This window comes from Caretta caretta, chromosome 3 (assembly GCF_965140235.1).
Source record: "Caretta caretta isolate rCarCar2 chromosome 3, rCarCar1.hap1, whole genome shotgun sequence".
In the NCBI taxonomy this organism is placed as follows: Eukaryota; Metazoa; Chordata; order Testudines; family Cheloniidae; genus Caretta; species Caretta caretta.
The window spans coordinates 113,579,297-113,600,968 of record NC_134208.1 but is presented as its reverse complement, the minus strand read 5'-3'; the positions used below and the strand labels follow the sequence as shown (position 1 = coordinate 113,600,968).

Below are 21,672 nucleotides of genomic sequence, written 5' to 3'. Positions count from 1 at the left end.
CTGTCTTTGCCCTGCTGCATGCTGCTGCCGCCCCAGACCCTGCACCCCGAACTCCTCCCTGCCAAACCCCAACCCCCTGCCCTGAGCCCCCTCGTACACCCTACACTCCACACTCCCTCCTGCACCCCAACTCCCTGCCCCAGCCCTACATTCATGGCCCTGCATGCAATTTCCCCACCCAGATGTGGCCCTTGGACCAAAAAGTTTGCCCACCCCTGGTCTAAGTCCTCTTCTGTTAAAGGGCCAGCCCATCTTGTGACAAAGCGATTCAGGCATGCATAGCATTGGCAACGGTTGTGGGGATTCTGCGTTATCTGTCACAGTTGTCTTTGTATTTCAGAATCTTTGTAAGCTGGGGCTAGGGTTCCTTTCTCTCCTGTCTAGTTTGTATGGAGCCTTGAATATGTTATCCCTGCCTTTGTGCTGTAATGGTTGTGTGAATACCAATAAAAGTAACCAGACCCATCACTTGGGAGACAGCTAATTAGTCGCAGATGGGGGCTAAGCTCAACTCCCTTAAAGGGCCACCCAACACTGGAAAAAAGTCTGCCCACGCAGAACCTAAAAAAAGTGGCTTCGTTTTAAAATGCACTGAACACCCACAACACTTAGCGAAATTGATGCGGCACCAGTGAAAACTGGCTGCTTTGGGGTTTTTAAAAAAATATGTCTGACTCTTGGCACCCAAGTTTGAAAATGTTGCCTGTAAGCACCACAATATAACCTAGAAAAGGAAAAATTCAGCAGTGAGAACACTGAATGACACTTCTTTCAACTGAAGTCAATCAATCAGGCTCTCCATTCCATTCCCTTTCATGATATTATAGCTCAAAAAAAGGAGACATGTAAGATTGAGGAAATTTATTTACTTTTTGTCTATGAACAGTATGACATAATTACAGACAAGGTTTGATACACAGGAAAACCCTTTTGTCAACTTTTTGTTTTTTGGCTAAATGAAAGAGCACAATAATCTTTACACGTTCATATTGTTGTTTTCTTTACAATACACAGCTTTCTCGGGTTGAAGCAAACTGTAAGGACACATTGGGTACTGGTATATTACAGCTACTTACATCATTTAAGAACAGCAAATGGAGAAAAATAAGTTATTTAAATACTGATTTCATATACAGAAAGTGCAACATTGTTAGTTGTTACATAACTTACTTGACAGTTTTGTTTCCCCAGAAAGTGTCAATTAAGGATGACCGTATCTTGGACCAAAAGTATTATTTATTCTAAAAATAATACAGTACAACTGTACAGCCATGACTTGGTGAATTGACCTCTATTGCTGCTCTTAGGGAGAATGACCTGGCTGAATAATATAATACTTAATGCCTTTGATCACATTCCCATGCTCCCAGTTTGCATCCAAACCCAGTCTCATACAAGAGCACAGGGCCAGGGACACGGAGTATATCCTAGCTACTCAGATGGTAATACATGGGCATTAATAGGAATTTACAATTGTAATGTTGCTTGCTAATATTTTGGGAATGCTTCTTCCCTTACCAAATAGCTTTTCAAGTTAGAATTGCACACAGTGGACACAGAGCAGTACTTGTCTGAGCAGAGCGGATTAGCATTTCATCAGCAGGCTTCTTTTGTGCTTCCCAATAGCCAACTAGCTAACTTTTGCTTAGAATGTTGTACTTCAAAAGGAAATTGTAAGGAACAGGGTATTGTTGTTACACCAGGCAATCCCCCACCTGTCCACTGAACTGCACTGAAACCAGCAGGAGAAGCTCACCCACTGAGCAGTGTAAGGCTTTTCTAAAATCAAAAATATATGCTAAAAATATAACACAAAAGACGACTGAACGGCAGAATTTAAAAACCAGATCAAAAAGCAATATTAACAACAAAAATCTCAAGGAATTCAAGTCAGAACGGCCTCCTCATGGCAAAGTTCTGATAGGTGTCATTTGATTTCTCCATGCAATGAAATCATTCAAAAGTCATAGGAATTACAATGAGTGTTTGGGACATGGAGAGCTTCAGAAATCCAGATTGTTTCCTTCTCTGCTGGGACTCTCCTTCTGTTATTAATCAGGTTGGGGAAAAAAATGAAGGTGAGGGATTTTTTTAATCATATGACTTCCTTTTTCCATGATGAGCGGAAGTTGTTTTCCTTTTGTATCAGATGATGCTTCATACTCAAACTGTGCATAGTAAGCGGTCCTTTACCCCTCTTAACTGCTAATTGGTATTCTGCAGTCTGCTTACTTTTAATCACTGGTGACCCTAGCTATCAGTGGATGTCTCAGCACTCCTTCCAGCTACTGCTTTCTATAGACTTCCCTTTAAGCCTTAGAGAGGGATGACAGACAAATCATTGCTATAACAACCAAAGCCCATACTATAAGCATGTTGTTCTTTTGTAAGAGTCTATCCACCTGTGCAAAACATTCAGTTATGTCACACATTCCCTGATGCTGTCACACTAGAGCTTACTAGTTCTCCAGAGAAAAGCACTAATAACTTTTAGACAAAATGCAGAGGAGCTCTGGATCCAGAACAATTTCAGATGATATGAGGAAGTGAATTAGTTATGCTGTACACACTGGTGTCTTTAATTCTGATGGCAGAATTTAGGGCAGAGTTGATAAAAATAACAGAAGCTGGTGACAACTGAAAATAGGTAAATAAAACTGATGCCTAACGTTACACTCAGAGCCAGATTATCGCCTTAGCTAAAATTTACTGCATACCTGATTTAGGGTAGGCAATAATAATAGAGCACTTTTAACACTTCATTCATCAATCTGAATGCACTTTATCAGGAAGAGTAAGCACCATTATTCTCATTTTATGAGTGAATAATTGAGCCTCAGAGAGGGGAAGGGACTTGCCCAAATTCACCTAGCAAGCTCATGACAGAGCTGGTAATAGAAACAGATTTCTAGGCCTGTGCTCAGATCACTAGACTACATCTTTTAATTAGCCTGCCAAAGGAAAGCCTACTCTGTCTACGATGAAGAGTTTCCACTACTGTAAGTTAAAGAAAAGTACATAGGATATAGACACCAAAGAAGAATCTAGTTAATACTATTCATGGTGATCTGTATTTGGTATATAAAATGAGTGCCCATGTATAAAAATTAAATCTGTTAGTATCCACAGCTGTGAATGGGAGATTTTACAGTGGGTTAGACAGAAAACAGGATCATTATTTTATGGACAAAAAATGATTTGTCCAGCATTCCAGAATGACACTTTCTTCTGAAGAGAAGAAATTTCAAACACTTGATACTGGAGGACATCAAGTTTGTAAAATTACAGCATAATTCATAAGACTCTGAGATTCCCCCCCCCCAGGCAGTGAAATTACTGCACTGATACTTTCTATGGGACACAGTTTGCTTCTTCGGTGCATTTTATTGCCCCAGGGCAATCTTTCATTTGAAGAAACTAATGTTTTGAATTGATATGGTCAGGATACCAAGTCAAAGCTGCAGTATAATGATTGACAGTATAACCCAGTACATAAAAATATAATTAAAATGAAAAGCAGTTACATATATACAAGGCAAGATAACTTTGAACTTTTTAATAACAGCAGCAAATGCAGACCACGGTGAACAGTTCGCCTGACAATGGAAACGCTGCATTTGCAAAAGCGCCTCTACAAACAGAAGATGTTACGAGACAATTTATAGAAGTTACTTTAACTGAAAATCACCCTAAGTGCCATTGAACGACGACAGGATGAAGCAAGGTTGGATACAGATAAGTGAACACTAGATAACTGCTGACAAGCTGATTTTAAGGCAAATAAAAAAGCTGGTTGCTAGAAAGCAGTTACAAAAATGATTTCAGTTCTATACACAAAAGGAGTTTTGGACTCTGTTAGGTTAGTTGTACTGAAACAACAGAAAGAGTCAATATTGTAAACTAATTCCAGTCCATTATTCTGGCCTAGCTAAAGGCTCTATGGTCTACAGCAACTATACCAAGCAACAGAGAGGATGACAAAAAAGGGTATGTATTCAGCACTTGATTGCTAAACCAAACAAAACAAGCAAACAAAAAACCCAAGAAGATTTGCTAAACAGCTTTTGCCGGTGAGTTGCACCTTGGCTTGTATGTGGCTTTCAGGGCTGACTCTAGGAAACTGGGACCCAGTATTACAGAGGGCCTTCTATTCATAGAGACCTTGCAACAGAAACAGGGCTGACAGCAGGTGTAGCTGTCACAATCTTGTGGAAAGTGTGCAAGGGCCCCGTTCGCTTAATGGTCACATGGGGTGCTGTCTAACCACTGGCTAAGCCCGTGCACTTTCAGAACTAAAAATATCTTGTTGTTGAGGACTAAGGAAGTACCACGTCTCTGTTACCTGGTGGTTGCTTCTTTTCTCCTTTTGTTGCTAACGACAGAAAAAAGGAAGATCCTCTGAGGCGTTTATTTGCCTATCCCTGGGATCCACTTGCTTGATCCCGTTTGCCGTGTGGAGAAATTAGGGCAACACTGGTGCAGTAAGAAGCAGCGGGGTCTCGGGCAGTGCCACGTTCCAGAGCACGTTAAATCGCCTCTGGATCGAGGGGTTTGACGAGTCTAGCTGCTTCCAAGAGCTTGCTTATGTGCCTCTCCTCTGTGATGCCAGCTTCTCGAAGGCAAGTTTGTGACAGAGAAGGCACTTTGCTCAGCGTGTTGAATCCTGCTTCTGTGAGCAAGCTAGAATACATAGGCAGGCCAATGGAAACCAGCCAGGCAGTTATCGACGTGATCTGTCCAGGGGATACAGGTTTTCGGCAGATTTCAGTGAGCCCTCCACTCGGAATCTGGATAGAGAAAGAGAAAGCAAAATGTAACCTTTTGACTGCTCAGTTTACTTTCAGTCTTCCTCTGCACCTCCCAGGCAGTAAGAATTTGATAGTTTTAGAAAAGGGATGTTTCAAACCTTGATAGCTATTTCTCCTGTGTGTGTTAGGCAATGAGGAAGTCATTTGCTCAGCACCCATTCTACTCTTTTTAACTGGTTCCCAATATGCTGTTAGTTGGTCATAGAACTATAGGGCTGGAAGAGACCCCGAGAAGTTATCGAGTCTGTCCCCTCAATCTGAAGCAGGACCAAGTGTATCTAGACCATTTCTGACATTTGTTTAATCTGTTCTTAAGAACCTCCAGTGACAGGGATTCCAGAACCTCCCTCGGAAGCCTGTTCCAGAGCTTAACTACGCCTATAGTTAAAAAGGTTTTCCCTTCTAACTAAATCTCCCTTGCTGCAGATTAACCCCCTTACTTCTTGTCCTGCCTTCAGCAGGTATGGGGAACATGGATCCCTTCCTTTTTATAACAGCCCTTAACATATTTGAAGACTTATCAGATCCCCCCACTCAGTCTTCTTTTCTCAACACTAATCATGCCCCGTTTCTTTTTAAACCTCTCCTCTTACGTCAGGTTTCCTAAATCTTTAATTATGTTTGCTGCTCTCCTCAGAGATGCCAAGGACTGAATGAGCAGGGCGACTCAAATCTGCTCTCAATACTGGAAGTGGTTCCCCTCCAGCACAGAGGAGGGAGGGATGAGGGGGTGGCATGCTCTGCTGCTACCTATGCTGTATCTCTGCGAACAGAGGTAGGATTTCAGTCTCCCTGGCTATGAATCCCGTACCCTTCATCATCATTCAATTAACTATGCATTTCTAAACAAAGAACGTGGTACACAGAGACACTCACTGCCATGCGGTGCTGCTTCCTCAACTGCTTCACCCGGATTTGGTCCATGTTCGTAGCAACATCCTTTTCAGGCTGCTCTAGGTCTTCAGAGTATCTCTGCACCAAAGCTTCAGGAATCCCACAGCGACCATGCTGCAAATTGCCATCCAGCCATGCAGGAGAAAGGAAAAGGGAAAGAAAGAAAACCAGAAGCAATACAAGTCAACAAGTTTCTATACAAACATCAAACACAAAAATGATAAGGGGAGCTTTAGATTTATCTGAGAGTCACAAAGAATGGAGTTTCATTTAGTGTTAACATTATCTACAGTGGGGCATTTGGGACACTGGTCCATAAAGCCTTTACCATTACGCATCCTCCAAGGGTGAAATTCTGGCTCTACTGAAGTTAAGAGCAAAAATCCCATGGACTTCAAACAGGGCCAGTTTTTTATCCAAAGTCTCTCTCTGCCATCAAATGGTTTCACCAGTGAAATCTGCCTCTGACAAGTTGTAGGGCAGCACACATTTTGCCATTCAGAAATTTTACGAGATATTTCGCTATTCTTTGGCTTCGTCAGAAAATGACTTTGTAATCAGGGCTGGAGAAAATTGATCTGATCACTGTGTATTTCCTGGTTCTTGACTTGTACAATTTGGGAGATGTCTGACAGATTTAGGGGTCCTCTGGAGATAATGAGCCGAGTTAGTGTTCCATTAGGAACACAGGAATTGAGAGACCAGTGGTTCATCTAGTCCAGTATCCTGCTTCCAACAGTGAGTCAAATAGGCAATTCTGGGGTACCCTATGCCAAGGAACATTTCTTCCTAACCCCCATTAGAAGTTGGCTTTTGCCCTTATGCAGAATGTATTTTATACCCTCACAAAACCCTTGGTGGTTTTTTGACCTCTTTACAATTGGATTTCTATTCTTCACATAAACAGATTCATATGCACTTCCCTCCAGCGTGCGAACTGATATTCCAATCAATAAGAGATCCCACATCATGCCTAGCCACTACGCCAGAGAAGTAGTAACGTCATATGGGCTTTCAGATTTATCACTGAATCATTTAAACAACAGGGTAGCAATAATATTTTTGTAAATTACCTTTAATATCCAGTGCAAATTAGGGCAGCTCTGAGAATAGCGGGTGGCAGGAGAGATGGAGAGAAGGCATCTATGTCCCTCCCCCGGAATGCACTGGGTACAAGGTCAGGCATACCTGAGGATATGGTCCTGTGTGTGGAATTTAGTTTACACTAAGCTAGATGTGGCTGTTCAATATTAATATTATTTGTATTAAGGTATCACCTTGGAGCTGCAATCCCGGACCAGGACCCCATTGTATTAGGTGTGATACAAACATAACAAAAAGATAGTCCCAACCCCAATGAGTTTAGTCCTCGAGATGTTATCCGTATCTCTGGTAGGACTCACATGTCTCATCAGCTCTCTTCCCTTCCTGACACACAGTAAGGCAGAGTGCAAACATGGCCTGTGTAGGACAAAGTGCTCCATTTTCAGCCCCGCGCTAGGCAAGAGTGGAGTGAGATACACATCTTCCCTCCCAGTAGCCAGGGACATGTGGAAGGAATGGGAGATGAAACTGTCTTTTCATCATACCCTTTCATTGCATCAATTCATGCAGCTGCTGCACTACAATGACCAAGTGCTGTCACATATCAATAGAGCATCAAAGCACCATTGCAAGATTGGGGTCTTCTCCCTGCAACTGCTGCAGTTCGACGCACTTAGAGTGGCACATCAATTGCCTTACATCATTAAAATGCAAAGCATTTAATCGGATTGACTTTCACCATTTATTCTCTTTTTATCCTTTTTGCACTTCATCCAGCATGGACAATGAACCTCAACTGATCAGTTTCCCCTTCCCACTTTCCCCCCTCAAAATCAGCACTCATTTGAAGTGTGTGTATCCATGTATTTCTCCCAAACTCTTTTGTTCCCTTCGAGGGTACTTGTGAGGTTTTTGGACAGAAAAAAGTGGACATCAAAGCAAGCTGACTAATGTCTAATGCCTGTTGCTGGTTATGCAATTAATGGTAAGTCTGCAACATTCGGTGATTAAGCTGACTCCACCCACTCCTCAAAGTGAAATGTGGTCCTGATTTTCAAAGGAGCTCAGTTCCCATTTAGGCACCTATTTACAGGTCAGATTTTCCCAAAGTGCTCAGCACCCAGGAGCTCCCACTGTGACTTCTATGGCTCCATTTTCAATAGCTCAGCACATTGGGTGCTGAGCCCTTCTAGAAATTCCAGCGAGGGTCTCTGAACCAACCTTAGTTCTGAGAAGCATCACTGGTGTTAGAAAGGACAGACTGAATTAATGGGCAGAACTGCGCTGTCTTCAAAGGGATGGGTATGGAGTAATCAGGGTCAGCCTGGAGCCCAAACTCATGCTCAGATTCCACCTTCCAGGAGTTGCCTCCTCGTTCAGCCCTCTTGTTGAAGAGAAGGGAGGTATGTGGTTCTATCCTCCCTCAAACCCTAGAGTTGGAGGAGACAAGCCCATGCTGGAGCAGCAGAGCTTGCAGGAAATGTAGAGTTCAAAGGAGCAAGGCCCCAAACAGCTATTTACTTTACTGGTATTGAAAGACTGCCTTTTGGTGTGAGGCCTGATATCAACAGAACAGATTGAGAGACTAATAACAGGGTGCCTGAAAGATATTTCCAGCTTTTCCAATGGTTTATAGAGGACCAACTAGCTCACTTGCTGACAAATAATGCACCAGATGCAATGAAAAGCGAGCGGTTATAAAGACCAGTGTTAAAATGTTGAGACAATAGCCTCTTCTCACCTTGTCTGAATATGGTTCCTCTGTGAGATCAATCTCTTCAGTCTGCAACTTGTTTTCTATCAACATTTCCAGATTCAGTCCTCTAGTACAAGACACTTTCCTGGCTAAAGCAGGGCCTAGCTTTACCACATGTTGCTGAATGCTAGCAGTCTCAGAAAGCTCAGCTAGCCAAGGGGGCAGTGTGGTTGGTGGGGTACTGGGCTGCTCAGAAGACGGCCTACAGGCAGGTACTTCCCGGCAATCAATGGGGCTGGATGGACTGGCCCTTTTCACTGGCAAACATGGTGCATCTGGACTTGAAAGGGCTCCACTTAGGGTCAGAGGGGGATGAAATAGTCCATTAGAAAGGCGTTCTCGGCTTTTTTTGGCAGGAACCGGTGGTGGCTGTGAAGGATTTTTTGACTGAATTCTTGCCTCGCTCATGCCCTTTTGCTCAGCTTTCAGACCTTCCTTGAGGACTGGAGAGTTATCAGCCCTTTCAAGGTCATGACTGCTTTTATGATGATTTTCCAGAGGTGTCCTTGTTACGTTGTGGGTAACTAAAGTAGGCTGAGCCTCCCAGCATTTAAGCAGGTACTGAGTAGGAGTCCCACATGAAGTCTCTGTTACTGAGCAGTCCAATTTCCTAGCTTTTCCCTTCTGAGAATCAGCAGTTCCTTTACTTTGCTTAGGCAGATTGTCTTCTGCCCTCATGCCAGCCCCAGGAGCCTTAGGCTTCAGGACAGAGCCAGTTGTCTTTTTTGATACATCCAGTGCATCCTGAGGGAAAGAATCTACTTTCTTGCTAATGTTCGGTAGGTCAGTGCTGGATTCTCCTTGGAGGTCATCCAGTGAATGAGATCTTGGCCACTTGGCCATATTCTGGGTGCCATCCAGAGTCTCGCAGCTCCGGCAGACAGCTGCTGGTAAACTTCTGCGGTTCTTCTTCAAACCTGTGATGCTTGAAGGCTTGATGCAGCTCTTGGGAGCATGATGCATGCAGCTCAACCGGATTTCCTTCTTTCCTTGCTGGAGAGCTTCTGCCGATTTAGTCAAAGGCAGAGTTGGATAACTTGTCAGTTGGTTTCTGTTAAAGCAGTGCTCACTGGCTGACTTTGTGGGCAGCAGACAGGTCCTCCGAGTCTTGCCTAAGAAAAAAAGACATTACAAATCATTGTAGGAGAAATGTACAAAAGAAGCACCACCAGGAATTTGCATCACCACTAAATGCCTTTGAAACACAAGGATTCTTCATTGGTAACTGAAGACATGTCTAGGTCTTGTCCCTTTTTTCTGATGTCTCTGCCTATGCTGCACTTCAATACAGTTCCACCCAGACTCGTTTGAGAGCTTCTAGTTTGATTAATAAGAGCTGCTTAATATCCCAAAGTAGCAAAATAAATTTAAGATAAATTCTAGTCTTTACCCAAATTTGCAAAGATGTCATAGTCCAGCTGGCTTAATACAACTTTTCTTGGTGTAGCTATAGCCTATACATTATGGTAACAGATTTGACCCCTACAGAGAAATAACTTATAAAAATCAGACAGTGTTTGTAGCTACATTAGGTCAATAATTATGTGGTTTCTAATTATGCTTGAGAACTCACTCTTGAAGAATGGATTTTTATCCCTTAATGTTGTATTTCTTTTGAGATAATGTTTATTACCTAGAATTATGACAGACCTGCCACCCAGTTATTTCATGGTTTAAATGCACAGTGAGCTGTTTACAAAGGGAAACCATCAGGCAGCTTGAATTGTTTGGGACTGCTATTGCACTAGCCTCTTTCCAGGGCTGTGTTTAGCAGTTGAAGAATTTTATTGGAGAAATGTGTCTTATATTATGAAAGGGAGAAGTGTTTCAAATGGACTAACCTTAGCATTAGTCTTAAATTGGAATGTCCTACTTGAGTGGAAAGACCAAGTGGTATACTAGTATTTTATGTTCACTGTTTGAGACAAAATCATTTTATAAGAGCATGTTTTGCATTTTCCATAACAGGCATGGCTCCTGGAGTGGTTGATGGAGATGACAAGAAGCGCTGAAGATCTTACTAAGAGATGCAGCCTCATTTTTTCTAAAAGTTGTTTTTTAAAAAGAAGGCTAGGAGCACAGTAAAATAAATGTATGGCAGTTACTGAATGATTGTTTGGATCATTTTAGATAGCCTGAACTGGTGATTTTTACTACTTAGAAAAACAGAAAAGTCCACTTACAGAATAGACTCTGTATTTCTAGCTCCCTAGAAACATACATTCAATCTTTTGGCTGCTGTACAGATTTTCCAGGGGCTGGATCCAGAAGGCCATTAAAAACCTGCCATTATGAAAGCAAAATGCTCCACATTCAGCTCCACTCCAGAACCCAAAACCTTCCCACAAATTCTGTTTGCAGAAGGTCCCCCATATCTGGGCTTGATAGATGAGGTTGGGTGGTCTTTCAAAAGGTTGAAGCCCCTGTCACTGTAAACGCTAAGTCTCCTGTTTAAACAAGGCGTCTCAAGTGTCTCACCTGGTTGCCTCTATTGTAAAAATCATACAAAGGGGGAGTCAGTCTCTAAGGTAGTCAAGACCCATAGCTATTTAAGGCTTTTTAGAATCAACATCTTGAAATCCAGGGCAAATCAAGACACACAGCAATAATGGGAAATACTGCTTGGTTAGGAGGCTGCTGCATTCTGCACCTTCCAAATGGGTTTAAGGTGTATCTTTATCTAGAGTTACCCTAGTCCAATTGGAAATGACCAAAGCATGCATAACAGTCACTTTTCCTGTTAAATGGTAAAAACTTTGAACTAAATCCTACAGCCCTTACAGCAGAATTGTCAATGGCGACCGTGGGCGTTTTGTCCAAGACAGGGTGTCATGAGCAAACGGGAAAAAGCACACTACAAAAGAAAAAATATCAAAGCCACGATGAGCCAGACACCCAACTGGTGTAAACTGGCATAGCAACATTGACTTAGTGGAACTCTGCAAATTTACACCAGCCAAGCATCTGGCCCTCTATCTTCAACTCTCATGGGTTTTTTTTAATCTATGTGCCAGACTAGTACAAAATACACAATGTGTGTTTCTTTTTTTCTCCAGATGGAGCTTGGCAAATCAGCAACTTGGGAGTCTTTTTTACTCTGCCCATTCACTATTTGTTATGGGGCAGCTGCCTTTTATGGGGAGTTAGGGCTGTCTGCTTATAACTGCCTTAGGAAGGGCCCCCATGGGGGGCAACTGACTCCCACAAGTGGCTGATTAGTGAACAAGCACCTGGATCTAATAAAGGTGACCCAAACTCAGTTAGAGGGGAGCTGCAAAAGGAGACAGGGAACTCCAGTCGTGACAAGCTCCCAGGAGACACCTGAGCAGGGAGCCTAGAGGGTGAGCTCTTTGGGGAACCCACCAGAATGGGGAGCCCCATCAGAGGTACTCCAAGAGAGGGGAGCCGCCTAGACAGAGAGCTGCAGTCAGCAGGCATCCCCTAGTCTCAGCCAGACACTGCCCAGAAGCCCAGCCTGGCCAGGATCACCTGCTGTCCCCGGAGAAGAGTTGCAATGGACAGACGTCTCTGGACCCCTGACTCCAGAGAAGGATCTTACTCTAGTTGGGGCAAAAAGCCTAACAGCAGGGGCAGAGACTGGAACTGAGAGAACCCCTGGGGAGGAGCCAGAGTGGAAGTGAGCACTGGACTCAGGTCGGGGACAGGTGGACAAAGAATGAGGTGAAAGTTTTGTTCATGGTCTGCACTGGCTTTTCTGTTAATAAGAGCCCCTGAGCTGGGGTGTGAGAGACTCTTTAGCATCTAACAGTCTCTATGGACTTGTTGCAACCCTGTGTGAAGGGAAAAAATCAAATAAGGGCCCTCCTTCAACACCACACCCACTTGTGTGGTGATGCACCAGCTCAGCCTGGAATGAGGTCACTATTAAAAAAAAGCCCACCAAACTATTTAATTGACTAACCCAAATATCAAATAAGGATAGTAGAGACTAGTTTATCCTTGCTGTCTTTGGTCAGCTGTCCAGTCTCAGGAATAGCTACCTCATCATGTCCCAAGGATTGCTTGCTGGTTTAAAGTGTTTCTACTCTGAAAAATAATTCTGTGAGAATGACATTGTGGGCTTCCTGGTTTATTGTTCCTCAGTGGCTTCCATATGAAAACTGCTCAGCTTACAGTTAAAAGTTGGAGTTTTCAAACTGCCAGTCCTGCAGGCTCAGTCTTGGATCTGACTGTCAGGCTGGGTTCTCTCTCTCTCTCTCTCTCATACTTCATGATCAGGAATATAAATTCCACAGACCAAACTGTACCCTCCAGTTACATTTGTGCAATACCATTCGTTAGCCTTCACTGGGTGCCTGCATTAGCACAGGACACACAGAGGGCTCAATCCTGCAAGGTGCTGAGCACGCGGCCCCCAGTCTGCAAAACACTTATGCAAATCCCTAATGCTAATTCCCCTGGGGCTATTCATGTGCTTCAAATTAATCTAGATTGGATCTAGCAAAGTACTTAAACGCTGAGCTTAATTTGAAGCACATGAGTAGATTCACAGGAATTAACATTAAGTTTTTGCATAAGTGCCTCACAGACTGGGGACGGAGTGCTCAGCACCTCGCAGGATTGAGCCCTTGCACAGTGGAGTTGCACTAATGGTGTGTGATTAGCAAAGAACCAAGCCTGACTTTCAGAGTTATCAGGGATGACAGATTAACTTGTTATATTTGTGCAAAAAGCAAATTTGATTTGGAGTCACTGCCTTTATGCCCTCAATGCCTGTTTAGAGTGACTGTTCACACCGAACACCCACTTTCAACTTTATCTAGCTTTCAGTTATTTGCAAGGATTCTTTTTAGGCCTGGAGGTAGCTTTGTCAAGGGGCATAATGAAAGGCAACTAGATTGGTCGTTGCATCTTGATTAGGCCAAACTCAATTGAAATAATATAAGCCAGAGGTTTTATGCAAAGTTTTTGCATATTTTTGTCAGAGCTACACTGCACAACTAACAAGGGCAAAAATCAATCAAATGTTCTTGACTGCAAAGTGCAGGGACTGATCTTGATTTAGTTTTCATAGATGAGAGATGCAAGGTAAGTCTCAAATGATGCTTAGGCTTTTGATCAGAATGGTGAAGTCCCCTCAAAGCAGGTAACAACCCAGAGTGACAGCACATACTGGATAGTTCCTTTCTCAGAGACCAGGACACTTTAATATTTTTAAAGACAGAACTGAATTTTCTAATATCAGTTTTTGCACCTGCACTGACGTTTGAAAGCTGTTTCTCAGTCTAGAGAAAAAACAATTTCAGCTAAATGGCACCTAGAGTCAGTGGTATTACCCAACTAATTACTACCTAAAGGCAGGCTACAGTCAGAGATTTTAGAATTTAGTTTCATTCAGATTTAAAGTGCACTACTTTTAGGGGATGGACGATTCCTTTCAATACAACTTGCATTCTGAGCATTCTGGAAGATACTAAGACTTGGCTTCTGAATAATGCAGTGATTGCTTTGGATCTGAATCCTAATACATTTCATGTGCCTGCTTCATGGCAGGACACCATGTCTCCAAAACTCCACATGTGCAAAGAAAGAACTCATTTAATCTAAGAGGGAAATTTGTTTCTTACATTCTCTTGCCTGCTTCTCTCTCTGGCAACTTACAAAACGTGGCATCACTTCAGGAAGTTGCAACATTTCAGGAGAAAGGCAGGAAACATCCCTCCAAAACAGGACTTATTTAAATATTACCTCACAAGGGGTATGCCATCGGTTTCTGAAAGTATCTTAAAATATGTATGAGAGATTGTGTGACAGAAAATGTTGTACTCTTTCAGTGTCCGTACCTCCATGGCAGCATGTTAGAATCTAGCCTTTCAGCCAGGGGTGGGGAAAGGAATGTGTTTTTCCGTTTAGTTTTTTATCTGCCTGTACATTTACAGCTCCAACTGTAATTCATTTTACTGTCTAGGCTTGCTGTGAAGTTTACACATCAAAACCCATGCAACTTCTTTTGGTTCTGAAGTATTGTCTAGCCAGTGAATTGTTTTTACTACTAGAGCACAACCAAGTTCCTGCACCCTTGTTCAAAGAAAAGTGGTACATGATTATTGCACAAAGTTAGTCCTTGCAGGTGCAGATGTGTTAAAGGGTATTTATTAACTTCACTTTGTTAGCAGTTAGGAAGAATACACTGGGGAGCATGACTGTGCAAAACAAGGCATTTGAGAATGGAGGAGGAAAAACAAGAGGCAGAATGGAAAGGAAAACAGAAGAAAAAGAACAAGAGTTTCAAATGTACGTAGCAGCAGATTCTTTAGTCAACGGTAGCCTCGATTCTGGTAGCTGTTCTGCACGGGCAGACTCTAGCACTCCTGCAGAACAATTTGCAGGAGATGGACTCAGTTGCTACCAGGAATAAAACCAGCTCTAGAAGGAGTTTTGTCCATGAATAAAATAACCCAACCCAAAACTATTCGATGAATTAATTAATAAAACGGCACTCAGCTTCAAAATTGTTTTAAGAGATATCCCCAAATGGTGCACTTCTCTGAGAAAGGCAGTATCAGAGTCATTACTTGGATGGAAGACAATGGGCTAGACTGTGATCTGTTACAATGGGGTAAATCAGGAGGAACTCCAATAGAGCTATTATATTCCTCCTAATTTACACCAGCTTTTCAGAATCTATCCCAACATTTGCCAGTATTGTCGGATTTTTAAAGCTCAAAGTGAATGTGTAGCCAGGGATTTCTAAATTGACCATTTTTAGGGTCAATATTGTTAGTATTAATTCATTCTTATGAGTCTTGTTGTTATTAAGCAGCCTGACACCTTTCAGCATCCTGTTCAGTGCTATCGATTGACAGCATCATCTCTGCACTGTTGGGCTAAACGTGTTCAGAAAGATTTCGGTATTTGGGAAAACTGCAGTGAGTGATACAGGTAGTCTTTAGATGTTGCCCTTTCTCCAGCTGTATGGTAGAGTCTGGAAGCTTTATGTATGTTTCCATTTTAGGAGACTAATCTGAGACTGTAAACTCAGGCTATATGACTACTTTACACAGGCCAATTCCCCTTCTAGATTGTGGTTCAGTATTTCCTGTTTGGGACAGCAATGCCCAGGCTCCCTGTGCTACTTCCTGGAATTAGAACATAAATGAGTCTGACTCTATATCTTCTTTCTCAAAAAGAAGTGCTCAGAAAGCTGTATGTACCAGGAAGAATGTCACAGGGCAGATGTGCAATGGTATCTGGGAAAAAAAATTGGGGGGGGGGAGAGGAAGAGGGGGCTACAGCAGCAGATTTTCAACCCTTCTCCAATCTTTATTTTGAGGAAAATCACCCTGCAAAGCCAAGTACTCAAAACGACACAGAACAGGGTGAGTTAAGGATGGCCTGTGTGCCCTAACTCCAGATGTCATTAACTTAACTTTGGCTTTGTTTTCTGTGGTTACATTTCCTTGGGTTTTTACAGTTTTACTGACACAACAAAGATGTGATGGTTGGCACGACAAACAGTCATGGCTTCTTTTCTCGTCATTGACAGTGTCAACTGGTATAAATACAGAATTAAACAAAGTGACATGGCTACCTGCCTTGTCATTTCTTCTTGTGTTTACTGAGAGAGGAAGGATGATCCAGTGGTTAGGGTGCTAGCCTGGGATTTAGGAGATCTGGGTTTAAGTCCCTGCTTCACCACATTCTTCCTGTGTGACCAAAGGCAAGCCACTTAATATCGCTGTGGCTCAGATCCCCATTTTACAGATGGGGGAAAACAGTACTTCTCTACTTCACAGAGGTGCTATAAAGATAAATACATTAAAATGTGTGAGGTGCTCAGATGCTTGTCTCATGGAGGCCTGCCATACAAGTACCTAAAATAGACAAACAATTCAGCACCTACAGATATAGTATGTAGCAAACTGCGTTCAAGTTGTAATAGATTCTCTGAAAATTTGGAATTGACGCCAGGAGAATTGATATCTACGCATAACAGGCCTCTGTACTTGTCATTAGAAAAAATAACCATCCCTCATCTGAGAACCTGCTTCCTTCTCAGAATGCATTTCCCCTCGCTGTGAGAAAAGCAGATGATTGTCTGGTTGTTCATTATGTGCTTGTACTAGGCTGCTGGTTATCCTCACTTCAACAGAAAAGGGCCAACTGAAGAATGTATTTTGGAAACAAGAAGCATATAAACAATGATGGTCGGTGGACTTTGCAAAGAAGGTGGGACACTCTTCAGACCAACCAGCTTTGACAGAATCCTTTCACCACAAGGAGAATGATCCAGTATAAATCTTACACCCGAAACAGTTTCTCAAAGCAAGCACTGAATGCACTAGTATGTAGAAATGGTATAAAAATGCAGCAAGCCAAAGCTGAACAGCAATACAAAGCATTAGTGATCTCAGTTCTGGAAAGCTTAGATAGAAATATTAGTTTAAACATAAAAGCAAGCATTCTGAAAGCAGGCAGGCAATGACAATTGCTTTGCAAAGATTTTATTAAACTAAAGAAAACGTACAGGCAGCAATTTAACCTTAATGCTAAAGCCTTCATTAGGAGACCTCTTGTGAATATAAGGGAAAGAAAATCAAATATAGGCTATGTAATTTTTTTATTTTTTTTATAAACGTATGTAAAGTAATAAGAATTTTTTTCTCTCTTTAGCACAGTATACAGATTTCAGTCACATTTGAAATACAGTCATCAAAAGCACCAACCTCTGCAAGGGAATTAAACCAGAGAGGTCGAGCTGCTTTGGTCAAGTGACAACAACACTGTAGTGCAGGAGGCTCAAGTTCTGGAGACAATTCTGATCTCTTGCTCTCTGAGGCCTGTGGGGTTTAGTGCATTACGGAGTTGATGCACTTCGGTTCCTAGCATATGGTGATTTGTGTTCCCTAAGTGAGGATCTTCAACTGGCACATTAATAGGAGGCGGCACTGACTCAGGAGAAGACCTTCTACCCACCCTCACAGCTGGAAGAAGGAGCTGCAGCCACAGCTACCTAAAAGGGGGAACAGGATCTTTTTCAACTGCATTCTTGGATTCACATTTGCACCGGCCATTGGTGATAAAGCCTGGCAGATGGAGGCAGAACCAGAACTCAGGCGTCTGGAGTGACATCACCAAACTCAATTGATCAAAAGCAATTTAACTGATTACTGAATAAAAAGATGGAAAATTGTTAACAACCCTCTTTCATACAGCTGTTTGTCTTCTTCTACACATGGGACTGTAGCCTCTACTGAGATCTCCCTTGCCATTCAGACACCATCTCCCAGCGTCACAAACCAGGACAACGGGCAGTCTACATAGTAGGTGGTTCTTGCTCTCCCATCTTGCCAACATTTGGATTCAATTGTCTTGCTGAGGTTCATGCAAATGCTTTAACATCTCAACAACAGGCCCCTTTGATGGCAGGAGGATGCAACATGCATCTCGAGCAAACACACAAAACCACTGCCCAAAATAGAGAACATTCATTTCCAAAGGTTGTTTTTTCGTTAAGGCTGCGAACAACTCCTCCAAAGCTCCAAAGAGAAGTGAAGAGAGTTCCCCTTTGCCAGTACTCCCTTAGCAATAACTATGAATATGAGAACCAGTCTCAAGACTACAACAGGAGATGGAGCAGGAGGAAGATGGGGGTGGAGGCCTGGTTTTCTCAGAACACAATCTCCAGATCATCTGCTTTTCTTTTGTAATCCTATGTCCTCTGTCAGTGCTAGAAAGCAGCAACACCAACAATAACAAAAAGCAATGGCTCAGGAAAAGAGAGAGAGCAAGGATGAGGGAGTGAGAAAGCCAAGTATGAAGCAGCTCCACTTTTAGCTGGAGCATGGAAGCAGAAAGGATGCAAAAGTCGTCTGCACACACAGGCTGGGCATGTCAGTGATTCTCTTTGCTCTCATTACCATTCTCCAGGTTTTCACTGCTTTCATAGCAGCCAGAATCCCGGGGGGAGCATCTGCTCAGTCCCTGGCCTTCTATGAGAAGTTTCTCCTGAGACCCCGACTGGTCACTGTTACCTGGAGGAGGTGAGAGTGCACAATGAAAAAAACGCCATTACACAGGGAATCTGGTGCAGGTTCTTGGGCTAACCACTTCCTCTCCTCCCCAAACACTTGCTAGTACCACTGCGTCAGCCCAGACATCTGAGCATTAGGAGGGGATAAGGCTCTGTGGAAAGTAATCACAATGAGGAATAATGCCATTGGAAGACAAGATACGGTACACAATACCCTCATTTTAAAGTGTGAGAACAGTGACGTGAACAACAGAAAGTGCAGCAGGGACTTGTTTAAATGGGATAGTGTCAAAAGGCTTTGACCAAATTACTGACCTATCCTGAAGATGGAAGCCAGGGGAAGAATCAGATGGAATTACTAGTAATTCTTCCCCATGACGGGGCAGAGAGTGAGTGGGAAACTAGTGGTAAGAATTCCTTCCTTCCTTCCTGGCTGGCTCTGTGACTATCCCCAGCACTCCCAGGAAGGGGAATCAAGCTGTGTGCTGGATTCCAGGACTTGGCCCTTAGAGTTTGGTCAAACTGTTTTGTACAGAAACTAAATTCAGGACTGGAGAAATCAAACCACCAATTGCCTGATGCACAACTGCCGTTGATGTTGTGTTATGTTATGTTCTTCAACAAAAGCCAGAAACTGCTAGTCTGATGCCTATTCTCAGATCATGAAAAAAAGTAATTGTGGAGCAGAGCCAGGAGCTGTGCTCACACAGGCTCCAACTGTCTCTTTCCCACTCCACTTTTTGTCCACCCCCATCACATGCAAGAGGAATTCATTCTCTCCAACCCCCTTCCAAATAATGCCTTACATTTTTAAGCCAAAGTGGAAGGTCACTATAAAAACTTTTACTGCAAAAAAAAAAAAAAAAAAAAGTGAACATATTAAATCAATCTCGTAAACAATGAGGTAAAAATCATATTAAGTGACCAAAAATGCCCCAAATCAGAGGGGAAAAAAGCCTAAAGTTTGTAACTTGAATTTATTCCTGGGGAATGACAGAAAAGTTAAGGCTAGCTCTGTGGAGAATGTATAGTGTAGGCTACTTGCAAACAGTACAAGGAGAGGTCAGAGGAGAAGGGAGAAATGGCACTGTTTGTGAAAGCGTAAACCGACAGCAGAAATCTCTTAGCAACAGTATTGGACCCACTGGCTGTGTTAGCAACACTTGATTTCCAGATGAATGAGCCCCATATTGTTCTCTGACTAGAACCCTGACTATTCAAGCTTAGCTGATGTATATTTTCCTCTTAAAAGTTACACACACACTCACAGGACAGCAGATTTTACAGGAAAATAAATAACTGTGGTGGAGTGAAATGCAAATGTAAAACAATCTGCAATTCCCTAGAAGCCTAGTTATTTAACATAGGCACCACAGAAATGCCTAGACTACATAAGACGATATCAACAGACTCCCTCAACTAGTTTCCTCTCCCAGAAGTGGTCAAAAGAGCCCTCAGCAGGGCACTGGGAAAAAGCCAAAACCCACATACTATCATATTCCTGTAAAAGCTCCACAGCCGTGAGGAGAACAGCTCTGTGCTCCGGGTCTCGGATATTCAGCTCATCCAAGTCTTCCTCCTCCAGCAGTCTGAAAGTGTCCAGATCTTCATAACCATTGAACAGAAAAGTGGGCATGTGCTCCTGTGTGGGGGAAACAGGAAACTAGTGAGCCGTACAACAAGACAAGAGATCTATCACCTGAAAACAAAGGAAAGTTCAACCAATCCGTGCCTATCTAGGCAGTTTCTTCTTCAGCTTTATCTTCCTAACAGATTGTTCTTATTACTAGGGATCAACTGAAATACAAAAAAAAAAACACAACAACAACAACCCCCCCCCCCATATTTACTGTAAATGCAGGGCCTTTGTTACGCAGGGCATAGGAGGGGCATAACAATATACATCCACAGACTATACCAGTTCCTCTTTCTTTCAGAGGGATACATCGTTTAGAAGCCTTAGTTTGTACTAACAAGTTCTGTTTTGTTATACCAGGTTTCTTGAACTGCTGTAAATTCACAGTGTCAATTACAATACCCTCGATATGCCATGGCATGCACCTATTATGGCCAATTCTTTCTGCAACAATATTCTCAATGGGTAATATTTTCAAAAGTGCTTAAGTCCCATTTTCAAAAGTGAATTAGGCACAGCCTGTTAATGATATGTCTACACTGTGATTAAAGAATGCTGGCTGGTCCGTGCCAGCTGACGCGGACTTGGGCTGTTTGATTGTGGTGCAGACAGTCAGGCTTGGGAAGGAGCCTGGGCTCTAAGACCCTGCGAGGTGGGAGTGTCCCAGAGGTTGGCCTGAATGTCTGCATCACAATCAAACAGACCCTTCGGCTGAGCCCCGTGAGCCCGAGTCGGGTGGCACAGACCAGACACAAGGTTTTAATTGCAGTGGAGAAGTACCCGAAGTGCCCCAGTCATGCTTGAAAATGGGACTTAGGTGATTTTGATCCCCCCGTTTCTTTTTCTTGAACTGCTAACATTTTGAGACCAGAATTTTTAAATTGGGCTTAATTTATTGAGCTAAGAGAAAATATAATGGACACGCTTGTTGCATAAGGAAAGAAGAGGTTACACCGCACTTTTGCATTTTGCACAGCAATACATCACTGTCATGGTGCTTTCACTGGCTTTCAGTGTGCAGTTGCATAGCTTTATACATTCACTGAAGTGAAACGGTTGCACAGACATAAGCCTTGGAAGGGATTTACACATGGGCTTTTTTTTTTTTTTTAAACTGCTTTAAATTCAGGCTTTTAAAAGAATTAAAAGTTCATTTTTTTCAAGAGTGCTTTTGTAACACATACACCTCCTGGGTGTGCTGTTCTGTCCCATCTTGTGGCACCGAGACCACTTACAGAGAGTTAAATGAGTCTGCTCTACAGCCTTAGCTAAGAGCCAGTTGGCTTTTCGTTCATGCAGTAGAGGCTCATGCAGCTCCAGGGGCCCCAGGTTTGATCTCGCCCGCCAAAGACCGGGGTCTGTCACCGTTACACTTTAAATGAAGCATTCCAATACTAGGAGACATCACTGAAGCTATAAGCATCTGTGTTTGAATTTCATTCCCTCTGTTCTGCAGATCCCTTAACTATGAATTAACAGAACAACCTATTTTGGCAATGTAAGAAGAAAAGAAAAAAATAAAACAGAGGGAATTTTTCAC

General features: G+C 42.7%; 1 protein-coding gene across 7 annotated transcripts in view; it reads right to left on the bottom strand.

Annotated features, from left to right (window-relative positions):
* Window positions 1-846: 846 nt before the first annotated feature.
* The window catches only part of SASH1 (SAM and SH3 domain containing 1), an 890,912-nt gene continuing 870,086 nt past the window's right edge, over window positions 847-21,672 (bottom strand). For all 7 annotated transcript variants that reach the window (XM_048844286.2, XM_048844290.2, XM_048844289.2 and 4 more), the window contains 5 exons: window positions 19,988-20,138; window positions 18,384-18,497; window positions 8,488-9,614; window positions 5,685-5,816; window positions 847-4,787 (listed from right to left, as the gene is read on the bottom strand). In XM_048844286.2, the coding sequence (XP_048700243.1) occupies window positions 4,527-4,787; window positions 5,685-5,816; window positions 8,488-9,614; window positions 18,384-18,497; window positions 19,988-20,138 (1,785 nt within the window). In that variant the 3' untranslated portion in view covers window positions 847-4,526. The remainder of the gene's footprint in view (window positions 4,788-5,684; window positions 5,817-8,487; window positions 9,615-18,383; window positions 18,498-19,987; window positions 20,139-21,672) is intronic.